Here is a 17,187-nt window from a genome sequence, read left to right on the forward strand (position 1 = left end):
CGATTGGAACTTTATATACTACAAAATATGTTATGTCATTAGAAGAAAACTGCAATTTGGACATAGCTTTGAGGTTGCAAGTCAGAATTCAGCCTGTTTAGCATATTAGAAAATATTTTGGGGCTGTAATTTAGCATAATGAGCTCAAAAGTTGCAAGAACATTGGCAACACATGGGTCTTTGACTGACATGTTAGAATCCAATCTACAGAAGTTTATTTTATTTACAGTATAAAGTACTCGTAAAGCAAACAGGTTTTGCACCAAATCCTTCACAAAGACAGACAAATGTATGTATACAGGCGTAAAAACATATTTCATAAAATGACAACGTAAAAATCCAATAAATAGATAATAAAAAGATAAAAAGATATTAACAGGTGATTAAATCCTGCAAATGGACCTGATGGTCAACTTAAAAGCATCAATAGATGCAGCCTGTCTAATGGCCCACAGGAAGCTACTCCAGAGCCGAGGAGACGTTAAAGAAAAAGCACCGTTCCTGGCCTTTTTTCTCTATAAATAGGGTGCAACCAACATGCAACAGTGGGAGAGTCTGGAGGTTCTATAAGGGTGTGAGAAGACATGAGTTGATGTATGCAGAGGTCAGACCATGGAGAGATTTCTGGACAATCGGGAGGATTTTGAAGTTGACCCTGCTGCCACTGTGGCCTAGTTAGTAACCAGGCAGTTTTAGTCTAGTTGTTGATGGGAAATTGTAGCCTGGAGATAGAGAGAGATACAGCAGTCCATTTTAGAATATGTTTGTTCTCAAATCAGAAGGTGTGAATGCCTTAGTTTGGCGTTGGTTTTGAGCTGACAGAAGCTGGACCTGTCAACAGAATTTATCTGCCTGTTGAAACTTAGATCATGGTCAAATTAAACTTGCAGAAAATGTATTATTGCAGCTTACTCAGGATAGATTTAAAGAGATTTAAAGTGATTTCAGTTTTACTATCATGATGTTACAGGATTCGGAAGATAAAGTAAGAGCGGTCAAAATGGATGCAGCAGAGGCTGCGATATCCAGACTTTAGGTCACTCATGGGTTGAGCTCCAAAAATGCGGGATTGTATATTTACCAAGATGCACCTTGATGCACCTTTTTTTTATCACACCTTGTCTGTTTGTCCATGTGTTTCCAGTAATGAAAGGTAAAATGACTCAAGGACTGTACTTTCCTTGTACACTATTCCTTTTTTAAATCCAGTGCTCCCAGTTGTACTGAAATCATCCTAATGACATCACAATGACATCATGTGGACTCATTTTCTCGCAACTGACAAAGATCCCACAGAGCTACAGAAAATGTATCAACAAACCTCTGAAGAGATTAAAAACAAACAGGTTTCTCCTGTGTAGCCACACATAAGTCCATCATTAATCAAAAACTAATGAAAACACATAAAAGAGTAACAGGTCAGTGTTTGTTGTAGACTTTGTTCAGGACTTGATATTCTACCATGAACAGACGTTACTGAGCATCCTGGTTCCTAGTTCGTATCCTTTAAAAATCGTTGGGCTGTGCATCAGGCGGCGCAGGCAGGAAGTCAGAAAGTATGTTTCCGGCACATTGATGACCCCCTCGGAGCTGCAGTGTATAGAGAGGCTTCCTCTCTTTCCTCTGGGCTAAAGTTCACCTTTACACTGTATTCATAACACAGCTCAGTGGGACTCTGCTGCCAGGAATTCAAAGTTTTACTGTTCCAACAGCGATTGAAAAATCGTTTTTTATTACGATGAGAACTAGTGGCCGCCAGAGAGTTCTTGAGGTTTCTGCGAAAATTGAAACTAAAAAGGTCTCAAATGATTTATAAAACTATTTAATGTTTTTGAATGACTTGGCACCTCAAATAAAAGTATGAGTTTGCTGTCGTAGACAACAAGACAATGAAGCTCATTTGAATCTTGGATCTGTAGCAGCTGCAGTGCATATGCCTTTCACTGTGAAATCTATTTCTGCATCAAAATACACGTACATTCATGAGAATCATAAAGCTCTGTATGTGCAAACACTTTCACAGTTGGAATGTCACTCCTTTGGCTCAAGGATACAAGTTTCCCATGTCCAGCTTTTGCAAGGACTAACTTTGCGAATAGGTTGCATTCTAATGAACCTGAATGTGATTACAATGGGAGTAAAGGCCATAATGTTTGTTCTTGTTTTACTTTGTGAAGGCAAATTATATGTCATAATGAGCTGTTCAGCAGAGGTTAATGCCTCCTATGGTGGTTTATTCAAGTAAAGGTGCAATACCACACTGTGAACATTCCTAGTAATATGTATTTTTGGACATTTTTCATCACTGCTGCATACAGGAACTCTTCATCCCTCAACTTAAAATGAACATTCAAAGTCAGCACATTTGGATACACATGGTTTTCAATGGACAAATTGTATTCTGAAAAGTAACAGGAGCTGTCAGATACATGTAATGGAGTAAAAAGTGTAATATTAACCTCTGAGATGTGGTGAAGAAGAAGAAGTTGCATAAAAATGAAAATACTCAAGTGAAGTATAAGTGCCTTCAATTTCTACTTCGGCCTCTTCAGCCAAATAAAGTCTTGGAAAATGCATCGTCATAAAGCTGGAAACAGGCCGTTTTTCTCACATGATGAAACATCGTAAAGATCTGTGGTTCTCACAGGAGAGCCACACTACAAACATGTGATGATCTTTATGATGCCTTGCTTACCCAACAGTGTATAAAGTAGTTAAAATGACCTCAAACTTAAGCATCCTCAGCAGTTAAATGCAGCATGAAGCAGTACTAATATTAATGATTTGTTAATCACAAAACTCAGATATGATGTCAAAGCACCGACAGGGAGCATTTTACTGCACTATGACTACTTATACTCTTCATACTTCAAGTCAACTTTCTGATAATTCTTGTAGTTTTTAACTTAGTATTGAATACTTCTTCCGCCACTGCGAGTTCCAGATTAACTATAGCACTGTAAAATGTGATGACCCTATGTCAGTTCCATTTCCCAAGGAACACTGTGAGATGTGGGTGAGAGCTTTGAAAAACCAGCACAGGAGTAAACAAACTGTATTTAAAACAGAAGTTACAAGTTTCTTCAGGTGTGCACTTAAACTACAATCGTGACCAGTTCCTATCCAGTTCTGACTCTACTCGTCTCCCCTCCAGGACCTGTACTACCAGTCCTATGCTCAGGTCGGTGTGTTGTTCGCCTCCATCGCCAACTTCAATGACTTTTACATCGAGCTGGATGGAAACAACATGGGTGTCGAGTGTCTCCGGCTGCTCAATGAGATCATTGCTGACTTTGATGAGGTGAATAAATCTTTAGTTCTGTAGTAAATCTGCAGCTTTTATATATTTTCCCTGCAGGTCTCGTGTTTGCCTGCTGTGCCTCTGGAGGATTTGAAGAGAAATATGACCTCTGTAATGTCAATTTCAAATACGACGTTGTGGCCGTGGTTGAGGCTTTAAAAAAATTACCATGTTTATAGATGCAATATAATAAGCAATGGTTGCGGTTGGGAAAGTCCTTCAAAATAAGGAATTACTTACAGATGACTTTTGGCCTGCTTCAATCTATAATCAGGAACATGAAGCATTCATTTACTCAAACATGTAAAAATAGTCCATTTTAAATTGCATTACACACGGCCTATAATGCATATGAACTTAAACTGACAGTTTACACCAATTTGAAATTTGTGATTCTGATGTTTTCCCCCTTTTTTTGACCCTTTTTTCTTATTTTTCCCCCCTCCAGCTGATGGACAAAGAGTGCTACAGGGATATTGAGAAAATCAAGACCATTGGCAGCACATACATGGCTGCAGTAGGGCTGGTTCCTACAACTGCCTCCAAGGTACACACATGCAGTATCAATATTTAGATCTCCCTCAGAGTTAAGCATTCTTTAGAGTATTTCCAGGTGGTATGCACATAGAACACATGTAATTATGTCAGGGAAAGAAAACTGGAAGTTAACATCACTTCCAAACTTGTGCATACATTCCAATATGTGCGTGTTTTTCTGGGTCACAGGTGAAGAAGTCCATCACCTCACATTTATGCACAGTGTCAGATTTTGCCATCGAGATGTTTGATGTCCTGGATGCCATCAACTACCAGTCTTACAACGACTTTGTCCTGAGAGTGGGTGAGTGAAACGACACACACACACTTGCACACACATATACAAACACTGGTGTCAGACCTTCTGACCTATTGCACTGGACACCATCTACGCTCAGTGCCGGTAAGTTTGGAAGGAAATGCATCACAGAAAGAGCATTCCCTCCAGGAAGCTCGTCACAGCGAGACCTGAAGTTCTGGGTTCCATTGTGTTGGGTATCCTGTGGGGAGCCTGCTGCAGGAGCCCTTGTTTAATCCCGGTGTAGCCTGGTGTATACAGTGCCATCCTGTCTACAGACTGTGGGGCTCCGTGTTTGTGTGTTCGGCTGAACCCTCTTTGCAGAAACGTAACTTTTGGAAAACTGCGTAATGCTGGATTCCCAGTAAGTGCGCAAAAAAACAGTCTGACCTGGCTGTATTTGTTCTGTCCAACCATGAGAACCTGCAGGACTGTGGAGACGAGGCAGAAACATATCATCACAGTCATGCAGTTAAAATCATTGTTTTATTTCCAAGTGATCCAACCATGACCACAATATCACCAGACTCCCTTAACAAATTCCAATTTGTGAGTCGTTGCATGAGAAAGTCTTTAAAGAGTCAGTTTGTACCAGCCTGTCTGCTTCTGTGTTTAAATGTGAAAACATGAAGTTGTTTTGTTTTCCTGCCATCATCATTTACCTCAAAGGGATATTTTTCAAGTTTTTAATACACCTATCAGCATGTGTGTGATTTATGCGTGTAAATGTGCTTGCTTTATACAAATGTATGTTCATTTTTATTGCAACAATCAAAAACCATGACAACTACTGCCCAGAATATTCTCCAGAATAACCTCAAAGGTACTGCGTGCTCAAAAAATATGCTGAAATCATAACATGGCGAGCTCAAGCCCAACAAGGTTCACCTAACGCTAGCAACCCAAATGAAGGCCGGTGACCCACAAGTGGCTCCAACAACTCTGAACCTCAGCGCTCACACGTCTTTAAACTTATGTTAAATCCAGGTCTGGTCAGTCTCATATCTCCCCTACATGAAGTACAGAAGCAGATTTTGGTTGAGGAGTTTTATAGATCACTTGTTGATGTCACTGAAATTTGCATTTGCTAAACTCTTAATGCAAGATGTTGTTGGACATATTTTGTGTTTTAATGTGTTTATTTTGCATATCAAAATAGGTGAAAATGAGACGAAGTTGGTTCTGATCTCACTGAGAGCCCACAAGACCTGAAATTTGGGTCAGACTGAAATCACACAAATGATTCTGATTCTGTAAAGACTATGAGAGCAAACACATTCAAAGTGTCAGGATTTGACCTGGTAAGACCCTGACACAATGACAGATAAATGAAAGAGTTATGAAGGCTTAGCAACACACTTTGACTATTTCATCATTAGACCTATTTGTTGAAAAGACTTCAGCTCAGATGTTTAAAAACACCACAGACAGCGTTGACAAGAGAGTGTTTATATTATATATATAGACTTGACACTGGCTCTGACAAGTCTTGATATCTGACTTGGACTCAAACCAGAAGACAAAACCTGCTGTGGAGATGATCGATGAATTTGTGCACTAGGGAATATAGAAGGTTTTGGTGTCGTTAGTATGTTAAATCAAGCTAGGTAAAAATAATCTTAAACTTTCATTAAATCTTCTGATTCTGACACACTTTGTTTCAACTCTGGATGTTTTAATTTCAGGTATCAATGTTGGACCGGTGGTTGCAGGAGTGATTGGAGCTAGAAGACCTCAGTACGACATCTGGGGAAACACGGTGAACGTGGCGAGCAGGATGGACAGCACCGGAGTACAAGGAAAGATACAGGTATATTACCTCAGTTCTCTTTTCTGGCTTTATGCAATTACATAAAGTCTTACTGAATAAGAACAAATAGACAGGCCTAGAACATTGTTATGAATGACAGTGTATTTGCTGCCACACCAGAATAAGAGAAACTTATCAGTATCACATTATAAAGTGAAAAGTTTATTGTTAAAACAAGATGTTTTTCATTGTAACAAGGTTTTTTTTCACATTATTTATTATCTTATAATAACATGAAAATATCTTGTTATAACATTAAAGGTTTCATGTTAGAACATGATACTGCTGTCATGGCAGCAATATGCTGCCACCATCACACATAAATGAGCAAAGAGAAAATTTCCAAAGAAAAGTTGCAAATACTGGTCTTTGAATTAAAAAACAAAACATCCCAACTTGAATTCAAAACCAACTCGTTGTGGTTGAAGGGAGACTTCAGTTTTGCTGGAACAGTTTCTCGGCATGCAGCAGCAGTGCACAGTGAAAGTCAGCGCTGTTATTAGTTGCCATGTTGGTTTCCATCGTAACTTCACAGAGATCTAAAACTTGTCTCACACCGTATCAAGCAACCCACGCTGCGGTCTAAGACACCGTGCGGGAGCGCTGTGTGGATGAACAAACTGTTTTTGGTTAAGAAACAGTCCCAACACCACAGATTATTTTGTAAGTGTCACGCTGAGAGCAGAAGGTGGACCCAAATGCAACAGACAGCAGGCAGCCAGATCAGTGGGAGAAGTTTTATTTAGAATAACAGCAGGATCAGGTTAAGAGAGCAGATAACTACAAACAGATACATACAAACTACATTAATGAGGGGATGAGGTTCAGGTGAAAAAAACGCAGGTGAGGAAAATTATGTGAAGAAAGAAAAGAGCAGGAAAGTAGCTGAAGGAAAAAAATGGGAACAGGGCTGATGAGGCTGATCCATGATAGATGTGGAAGTCAAAACAAAACACATTAAACACAAATAACAGCAGACGGGAATGAGATATATATCAATATATATCTCCACTTCCTCCACTGTATGAAGGTAAAACCCTGGATATGGGCACTGGTAACATCATTTGGAGCCAGAGTCTGTGCAATAAGAATCAGGCAGTGGAGCGGCATCATCGAGGACTGCCGTCCGATAAATCAGAAGTAGGGCTCAGCCAACAATCATGATGCCACACCCCTTCTCTGTTTGGAACACTTGCATATATGTGTTGCATATGAGGGGAACTGAAAATGACTGAAATCATCTTTGGAAAACTCTATTTGACTCAACTGTGACCCATCTGCTAACGTGGAAGCAGAGGAGGTGGAGTTTATATTTCAACCAACATGTTAGTAGGCAGACAGTCCGGCCAATATCTTTGCCCTTTTTCATAGACGTTATGCTAAACTAAGCTAATGTATCATGGCTGCAGCTTCATATTTGAGTTGAAAGCGAAACACACACACACACACACACCACTTGTTTCCTCATGGTGCAGGGAATCAACTCCCAAAGAAAAGAAAAACCTTTTAACTTGAAAAAAGGTTGACGTTTCGGTCACCATGACCTCTTTTTTTTTTGTTTTTTTAAAGTTTCAGACTGCATGACTCCAGATCTGCTAGAGATTGTCAACATGTCTCTCCTCTCAGGTGTCTTCCCCCAAGCCATGAAGACAGCAGTCGTTAAACCACTCATGAAGAAGAAAAATCTAGACACATCAGTAATGGATAATTATAAGCCCATATCAAACCTCGCAATTTTGAGTAAAATCATTGAAAAAGCTGCTTTTAAACAGCTGAAGAATTTCTTAATAATAAGTGACTGTTTTGAAGTTTTCCAATCAGGATTTTGACCACATCACAGCACCGAGGCTGCTCTCATCAGAGTCCTCAGTGACATTCATTTAAACAAAGTTATATTTAAAAAAAAAAAAAATCAGTCTTAATATTACTGGGTCTCAGTGATGTGTTTGACACAATCGAACCTAATATACTGCTGGGCCGACTCGAAAACTGGATGGGTCTCTGTGGCACAGCACTAAATTGGATTAAATCCTATCTAAATGATAGAGACTACTTTGTTTCTATTGGTAATTACACATCTGAGCGGATGAAAATGACAAGTGGAGGACCTCAGGGCTCCATTCTGGAGCCTCTTTTATTCAATATTTAGATGCTTCCTCAAGCTCAAATAATGGAAAACAACAAGATATGTTACCATAATTATGCAGATGACACACAAAGTTATATAACCATATCACCAGGGGACTATAGTCCCATACAAACACTGAGTAGAAGCGTCGAACGAATCAATGATTGGATGTGTCAGAGTTTTCTTCAGTTAAACAAAGATAAGACTGAAATAATTGTTTTTGGAGCCAAGGAGGAACAACTAACAGTCTCTGCTCAGTTTCAATCTGTAATGTTAAAAACTACAAGCCAAGCCAGAAACCTCAGTGTAATCATGGACACTGGATTTCAGTAGCCACACTAAGACAATTACAAAGTCGGCCTACTGTAACCTTAAGTATATATCCAGGACAAAAGGACTTATGACTCAACAGGATAAGAACTTGTCCATGCATTTATCTTCAGCAGACTTGACTACTGCAACGCTTTCTTTACAGTACTCTCTAAAAAGTCTATCAAACAGCTGCAGCTGATTCAGAACGCTGCTGCTCAAGTCCTTACAAGAGCTAAAAAATTAGATCACATCACTCCAGTTCTTAGATCTTTACACTGGTCTCCTGTCTGTCAAAGCTCATTTTCAAAATCCTGCTGTTGGTTTATAAAGCACTGAATGGTTTCAGGCCAAAATACATTTCTGATCTGCTGCCACATTATGAACCATCCAGACCTCTGAGATCTTAAGGTAAAGGTCTGCTTTCAGTCCCTAGAGTCAGAACTAAACATGGAGAAGCAGCATTCAGTTATTATCTATCTGCATTCATATCTGAAACACCTGAAAACTGCAGGTCTGCTCCAACTCTCCCCTCTTTTAAATCAAGACTGAAGACCTTTCTGTTTGCTGTTTTGTTTTTATTTTCCTTTTTCTTGATGTATTCTCACTTGTTTTGAGTGTTATTATCTAAATCTCAGAAGGTGAATAACTTCACCTTTCCCAAAATGTTGAATTGATTTCTTTAAACTTTCTATAAATCTGCAGTGTGGAACTTTTGTCTCCCCCCTCTGGCAGAAAGAGTAATTACACAAACATTGTCAGCATGCTCATGGCGCCATAGCTTCCCCCATTCTTTTATTTATTTATATACTACAATTGAACCCCCTTGTGTTCTGGCCAGCTAGTCATTGCTGCTTGACGTCAAATGATTGCCAAAAGTCACCACAAACTGCTGATGTCAAAAAATTGTAAGCTGTGAATTGAAGAGTGATTCATCTGGTGGTGGTAGAGGTTCTTTATTTGAGAATATGAGGAACTGACATCTATGTTTCTTCTCCAGGTGACCGAGGACGTCCATCGCCTCATCGCAGACTACTATAACTTTGTCTGCCGTGGCCAGGTCAGTGTGAAGGGCAAAGGTCAGATGCTCACATACTTCCTGGAGGGGCGCAGACAGGGCAGCGTGGTGTCTCAGGGCCAGAAGCAGCCCGGCAATGCCGAGCGGCGTTCGAGCGCGTTCACCCACGGCAGCGTGTGCACCAGGCTGAGCCCCGCCCCCACGGTGACCACCTACGCCACCATCAGGACCCCGAGCGTGAGCATGACCAAGCCGACCACCTCCACCAGCACCACCAGGTACCTGCCGTCTGTCCCCACGGTAATGGTGTGACAGATGCTGTCTCCATGGTGACTGTGAAAAGCTATAAAACGAGAGTGGATGTAGGGAGAGAACAACAACATGGCAGCAGCAGAGAGAGTTTGTGAAAAGAGGAAACAGTAGAGGCGTTCTCCACTCTTCTACTGTCAGCGGGAGACTGATCATCTAGGGAGAGGCCTGCATGGACTCAGGCCTGGAGTCAGAGGCGGCCTCGGACCCGCGGACTCTCCCTCCACACTCGAGGTCTGTTTGTTGTCTCACACGGCGGGGTGTCGTGAACAGGATACAGGATGCTTTAGCCACGTTGCTTCGTGTCGACACCCAAAACTGTGTCCACAACGACAATAAACTCAATGAAAAAATAAAAACACATCGCAGTGCACGATAGTGTAGCACGCAAGCTTCTCTTAACCACCGCATCCGGAAATTCCTTTCACAACTTAGCTGACCCGTTTTCTCTCAGTGTGAAACCAAGCCAGTGCTGCTGCCTTTGCGACCACTCCTCACAATGAGTTTCTTGCCATTTCTTTTGTTGCCTTTTTTTTTAGATCCTTTATTGGATGGATGAATTAATCGCAGGAGAGATTTTTAAAGCCAAATGTACAATTGTAAAAGGCAGTTACTGGTATCAGCTTGCCAAAACGCAACAGGGCATTGCCTTCAATCATTTCCAGGTCGGTGACCGTTTCTGCCCCCTTCACTTTTACCTTTTGAACGGCACATGAGCTAGACTCTTGATTCCCTGAGCCGAGCTGCTCTTTAAGTGCATGATGCCACTGCTGCATTCCAGTCATGTTTGCTGTCTGTTTCCCTGTGATGCTTGACTTCCAGATTCTTCCTCGTCAAAGTGTAGCAATAAAGCGGTTTGTCTCCTATCTCAGCCTATCCACCCTTTGCATGCTGTAGCCAGCTGGATCCTATTTTGACCTGATAGTGTATGTAGCCAATAGAGTGTGCGTAGCTAGCCACACCAGTCTGTATCTCTGTGGAGTTGAAGCATGACTTAGAAAACTTATTTTCTGTATTGTGCGAGTGTGACTTCCTTCCTCATGGAGTTATATTTAAAAAACGATTTTTCTGCGTGCTTGTTTATTATTAAGAAATATTTTCTATGATTAAAAATATTCTGTTTTACTATTTTTATGAACTTAAAGCTGCTTTGGTAAGGGATAAGAAAAACTGCTATTCACGAGGAGACACCCAAACCTCTGAGTCTGGCTTCCTCGTACAAATCCAGATGATTTATTTTATGGTATAGCATGCTACTCACAGTACGGCTTACCACAGCCATTAACTCTCCTCTAATCTGTTCTAGCATGCACTGCCTGCAAGCCTGTGGCTCTTACATGCATGCTTTGATGAAACATTAATACAGGCTGAGCAGCAGACACACAGTGACTCTGTTTTAATGTAGTCCTCATGCATGCGCTCAACGGTAGCGGTCCTCTTGAATGTAAGGTGCTTTTTTGACTCGTGTCTTCTTCTTCTTCATGAGTTTTGGTGTGCAAAACCTTTTTCGAGGACATTTTTTCAGGACGGTTCGACATCAGGCCGGGGGTTCCTCCTCCTCCCCGCTCCTGCTGTAGTCAACAGGTAGCCGGTTTTCAAATGTGCCAACCTATTTTCATAAACATATCAGACTTTTCTTGTTGAGCTGTAGCACAACTTGAATGTGTGGCTACGGTTATTTGTGGATTTTCCTTTTTGTTGGATGCCTGTATTTTTACTGTTTGAGCTGTTTCCTTAACAGTTTTATAACTCAAAATGATGGCAAGTGTTGATTTTGGAGAGATTTATTTGGACACCATAACCTGACTGAAATGACGTTGTTGTACTTCTTATCATATTTAAAATAGATTTTAAGGTCTATATAGTAGCTCAAATGCTTACTTTGAGTTTCTAAGAGATTAAAAATGAGGATTTTTATACAGTTGCTTTAAACAGTCGACAGAGAGTTGATGGAAAGGGGTTATGTAAAATGTTTTTCCTGTAAATTAGATATTTTCATACTGTATGATACGGGTTTCAATTGTTATATGTAGGTATTACTAGCTATTATTGTACATTGTAGAGTCTTTTTCAGAGATATATTATGAATGATCCAATATTTGTCAAGTTCTTTTGTTGAAGATGTATTTATTGAGATGTTTCATGTGAATGTAAATTTTGTTAAAGATGATATTTTATACTAAGTGTTTGCACTGCGATGATATTGACGTATTAAGGTTCTAAAAATAAAGCCAGCAGGGGACGACTCTCCTGGAGTAAGAGAGCTGCTCATGTACTTATTTTCACCAACACACACACACACACACACACACACACACACACACACACACACACACACCACGGTACATATGGAGAGGCCATCAAACCCAGTTATAAAGTTACATAACGCGAGAAAAACAGAGTAGCTGATGTAAGAAGTGACGTCGGGGTCAATGTCAGCTGAACTCTGGCAGTGTTATTCAGAAGGAGCCTCATGTTGATTTTATGAACACATCTGCTACCAAAAAAAGATGATGGCAGTGATTGTGTTTGTGTGGAGAGCAGATGCTGTACGATGTGTGTAGATGACAGAGCTCATGAGTGTGGCGATCGCCTAATTCTGGTATTCAGTGCTAAAGTTTGTTAGGGTAGCAATGAAAAGACAGACTTGTACAGTACAAGGTCAGGCAGGTGTCAGGTAGCAAAAACACATTGTACGGCCCTAATCACAGTATAGAACATGTGATTAGAGCTGTAAAAAAAAAGGTTGTGTTTTTGTTTTCAGTCAGTTCACAATTTTGAATTATTCATTTAAACGGGTACTTAATAATTTTTTAGAGGAATTCAAACTCTGAATTTTAATATTTACAGTATTAATGAGGTAATAATACAAAATTAGAAATATTAATGATTTACATAACTGAAAAAACAAGCACTTCTCAAAGTAAAATAAGGTTCCAGAACACTGTTTAAAGGTGGCAGTAAAACAGTATAAATTGTGTTGTCCTTTAGGGTCAGTTTGTTTCGGAATAAAAATAAAAAATCAGTCAATGAAGTGCTTTCTCCTCTGATTGTCTGGGCACAGGTTCTGGTGGTGCTGGCAGGAAAATGGCTGCAAACCTGCCCAAAAAACACATGAAACACAAAAAAAATGATATACCGTATCTACGGGGAATGCCAACGGACACTAATAAATGGATAACAGTTATGAAAATACCTCTTCTGAGATAATGAAACTGAAATATACCTTTCCCCAGTAGTGTAACATCATGGTGATAGGCCCCGGTGCATTTTTTTATTTTTTGCCCCCCACCCCCGCCCTAAACTCTGCACACACGCATACACACATGCTTGGACACACACGCACAGCTGCAGAGAACTGCTATTGTAGGGGTGGACTGGCCATTGGTGGGCCGATCAATAATGGGCTGATGGATGGCTGTTCTTTATTTTATTTTTTATTTATTCATTTATTTATTTTTCTGCTGCGCCTCACTTTGGTAACTATGATAACTCTCCTGGCCCGGGGAGAGAGACATGCATCGGCTTGGCCCACAGTGCCTGACATCACTTCATCGCGACTCATCATGACTGACAAGCATCAAGGTGATTGGACAAATTACGATTTCCCCTCCTACCGACCCGCCCCCAGCTACTTCATTCACAAAAACAGGGGCCTGTGGCAATTCTGGACAGCTGTTTTTTTTTTTTTTTTGATGGCATCTTGGGCCCAGTGCAGCTACACCGGTTGCACCGCAGATACTTAAGCCACTGTCTTTCCCCAATGAAATGAACTAGGACAAACCTAAGGTGTATAGAGGGGCTCAAGCAAGGACGCAAGTTTGCATAGGGAAGATATGGACACAACCAAAGTTTGGGAAAGTTTTTTTGCAAACTCGTTTGTTGTATTAAGCATATTTAGAGACCTATTTTTCTGACGTGCCCTCTCAATCCAGTCTTCAGTGTCAGCTGCAAGGCAACACGTTTAGATATGCTGCCATTTGACTGGCTGAAGGGTTAACACATTCTTAGCACATGAAGATATAAAAGCCCCATCGTAAAACAGAACAAATCACAAACAATGATGACTGCTGGTAGAAGTGGGAAACAAACTGCTCTCACTGGACTAAACCTACCAAATTGTAATTTTTTCTGGTGAGGACTGTCTCCCTGAAAGAGTCAGGTGTGTGAGAAAGGTGTCAGGACCTCAGCCAGTTGTGCATGTGTCTGTCTCTCTCCTCACCTCCTCACCCACCTCCTCACCCCCCAACAGAGGAATCTAACGAACGAACGAGGGGGTTTAAAAGGAAAAAGCAAACAAAACAAACGCGGGGCCTTATCATTGTGTGTGTTTGTGTGTGGAGCTGAGTGCGGAGGGATGTTTCAAGTCCTGTTGCAGGAAGAACCCACTTCCAAACATTCATCAGTGATGTGAGAGTGTGTGTGTGTGTGTGTGTGTGTGTGTGTGTGTGTGTGTGTGTGTGTGTGTGTGTGTGTTGCTGCTGGTGTGTGTGTGTGTGTGTATATAGTAAAGCAGCTGGAAGTGCTGTGGCATGCAGAGCATCCTGAGTGACAGGTTGTCATGGCAACACAACAAGATCGTGCCCTGACATGAAACCATCAAGGTTGTGTTTTTCAACAAGTAAATGATAAACCAGTCGACCTCACCCCCTTCCTCGTCTATTAGCTTTGTGACTCATCCTGATTGTGTGCAATCACTGTGGAGGATGTCAATACTCCACTTTCTGTTGATAACCGACAAATTTACAACAGCGCTTGTGTGTGTGTGTGTGTGTGTGTGTGTGTGTGTGTGTGTGTGCGTGTGTGTGTGCGTGTGTATGTGTGTGTTTGCCACCTGCTGGACTCTCCGATATGATCAAACACAGCCGGCTCATGAGTGCCAACGCAAACACTCACACAATCTGAGATAAGCCAGCGGAAATGGGCCTTGTCAGGCCTCGTTTACAGCTGTGCTGCAGCGGAACAGACGTCTATCAGCAGCCTGAGTCAAACACTGCCGAGGGGAGATTGGAGCAGTGACGCAGCCGAGCAGGCCGCTCTGCAGGGTTGACGATAGTTTTACTGCTCCCGCTCCCTCCCTCGCTCTGCTTACCCATTGACCCCGTGTGTCATAACATCCCTTACTGTAAACCCTACTGGAATTTGGACACTGGAGCGTGGGAGGAAGAACACAGCCCCGCTGCTTAAGTGCGTGTGTGCAACTTGTGCGTAAGTCTTGATATTTATTTGCATGCATGTGTGTATATCTCTGTCTGTATCCAATAAAGTGAGTGCATTTTTGTGTGTGGGTGAAGCCAAACAAGCGGTGAACTTGCAACACCAAACGTGGATTACGTCTGCAGCATGGACCTGAGAACAAACTTATATTTCATAACATTAAAACCCTGTGTAAACCCTTGTTATCCCCGATATCAGTGGCTGTTAAATGGTAGTCATCATCTTGTTGCTAATGCTCGCACTCCGTAGGCGCAAATGAGCAGCTGGGCATCGGACACTGTAATAAACAAGTGCTGGATCATATTTAGAATAAAGTGCGTCTGAAATGTCTTTAGCATCATCAATTGCGTTGGCTGATGAAGTCACACAAGCTAGCAAACATTCACTCAGACAGTTTCTTAACATTGGCTAGCGCAAACCAATACTAGCTTCAAAGAGCCACCCCACCACCACCACATTAGAATAGGGCTGAGATGTCACCACTGGGTTTACCTGTGCTCCACACAGACACCACGACCAATGGGCTAGATAAATAATAAACTAAGGAAAATATAAACACAGCAATTAAACACAGGAAGCTACAAAGACACTATGAATGAAAAATAATAAATGAAATGTCACTGTACAAACAATGTCCTATGTAAGTAAAAATCCTGACTGCTCCTTTAATTATGCTCAAGGTAGGGTGAGCAGACAGAGCAAAGCCGAGCAGCGTAGACAGAAGAGCGGAGATCACCAGCGAGCAGACGGCTCAGGGTTGGAGATAAACCACCTGCCGTGGTTTACAGCTTGGCCTACAAGCGCACTAAACACACTTGAATTATGAAAACAATTGCACTTGAATTATTAGGGGAAAGGTAAATTGAAATACATTCTGGAGATTTTACCTTATAATCCCAGTGGGGAAAACACGATCCGACACAGACAGCGTCTAAAACAACAACACCACGCCACTACGTGGAAACCAGGCTCCGTATAACAGGGAAGCACACCACATGTGATGAGGAAAACGCTCACCTACATTAGGTCATTTTAAATCATTCAAGTTTACATCATAAAAGTTTGACCATTTTTGATAAGGTCAGATATCTCAGCCATACTGGCAACATGAGCTGTGTCAGGGAGTTGGCATTTGGCTGTAAATATTTAGGAACAGCTAATCTCTATGTAAGAACCAGTTTATGTGGTGTTACCTGTTTTGATTTAGTGACCTAGAATGTTAAAACTCATGACCGTTTCATAAACTAACTGATAAACTCCGTGTAACATTCCTTTGTATCGCTTGTTTTGATGATTTGAAACGGTTGTTTTGTTGTGAAATCTTACAAGCTGTTCTAGATCTGTGATCTGGATCCAGATCAAGTTCCGAAGACAAACTATTTGCTCCACTCTCAGTCTCCCAGGACCATCTCACTGTCAGCCACAGAGCACAGTGTATAGTCGAAGAACATAAATCATCTGGACGGATTACATTTTATTAAGTCCATATGGACGTGCTGAGCTCTCAGATGCTTACAGTGTTGAAAGTGTTCTTCCAAAACATCTGGTATCAAAACAGAGCTTCTGCAAGGCTGTGAAACACAAAACAATTCTTAGAGGTCTTCAACAAGAGCCAAAAACAAAAACTCTGATTAGTCGAGAAAAAACATCCTCCCACAAGATTGTTTCTCAACACGGATTTCCCCACTGCAGGACTGTTATTCTGTGTCTGTGTGTTATGTTTTCCCTGCAAGCACATCAGCACAGCTACACACAGGGTCAATGAACTGAATGTTGTGTAAGAACAGCAGTGACCCTTACTAACCTCCTCCTGCTGCTCCTGCATGTTTGGTCTCTTCTGAATGTCCACGCAGATGGAATGTGACGAGCTGAGAGAAAACACCTTCAAACCTGTACAGAATGTCATAATAACCGCCAAAACAGAGCAGATCATGGTGACATGAGGTGAACTGATACATTCTGTGAAAAACAGACCAGGACAACAATACTTTGACCTACAGACTGACGTCTCTGCATACACACAGGACGTCGAACTGACAAAATCATTTTAAAACTGTTGACATCATGTTAAGTTTTTTCATATTTGTCTTTAAGGTTTCTGGCTTCATCTTCATACAATACAAGAACTGAAAATTACATTTGAAAAACATATACATCTGTCTGTCTCTCCTGAAACAGCATCTTGGTCACTCAGTATAATCAACTGACCTGAAAAATTAGTCAGGCGATCTGTAGATTACCAGAAACTGGGTCATATTTT

At 41.2% G+C, this 17,187-nt stretch overlaps 1 protein-coding gene and 1 long non-coding RNA gene across 3 annotated transcripts in view; one reads left to right on the forward strand and one right to left on the reverse strand.

The window, feature by feature from the left end:
* Window positions 1-11,966, forward strand: part of LOC119027991 (adenylate cyclase type 1-like) — a 48,525-nt gene extending 36,559 nt beyond the window's left edge. For both annotated transcript variants that reach the window (XM_037113443.1, XM_037113444.1), the window contains exons 16-20: window positions 3,155-3,301; window positions 3,750-3,848; window positions 4,028-4,142; window positions 5,822-5,946; window positions 9,384-11,966. In XM_037113443.1, the coding sequence (XP_036969338.1) occupies window positions 3,155-3,301; window positions 3,750-3,848; window positions 4,028-4,142; window positions 5,822-5,946; window positions 9,384-9,713 (816 nt within the window). In that variant the 3' untranslated portion in view covers window positions 9,714-11,966. The remainder of the gene's footprint in view (window positions 1-3,154; window positions 3,302-3,749; window positions 3,849-4,027; window positions 4,143-5,821; window positions 5,947-9,383) is intronic.
* Window positions 11,967-15,274: 3,308 nt separating this feature from the next.
* LOC119028851 lies at window positions 15,275-16,093 on the reverse strand. The gene is made up of 2 exons (XR_005077824.1): window positions 15,815-16,093; window positions 15,275-15,467 (listed from the first exon to the last, which is right to left on the reverse strand). It is a non-coding gene; the product is annotated as an uncharacterized LOC119028851 (long non-coding RNA).
* Window positions 16,094-17,187: the final 1,094 nt, after the last annotated feature.

The sequence above is a fragment of the Acanthopagrus latus genome, chromosome 11, assembly GCF_904848185.1.
Source record: "Acanthopagrus latus isolate v.2019 chromosome 11, fAcaLat1.1, whole genome shotgun sequence".
In the NCBI taxonomy this organism is placed as follows: Eukaryota; Metazoa; Chordata; class Actinopteri; order Spariformes; family Sparidae; genus Acanthopagrus; species Acanthopagrus latus.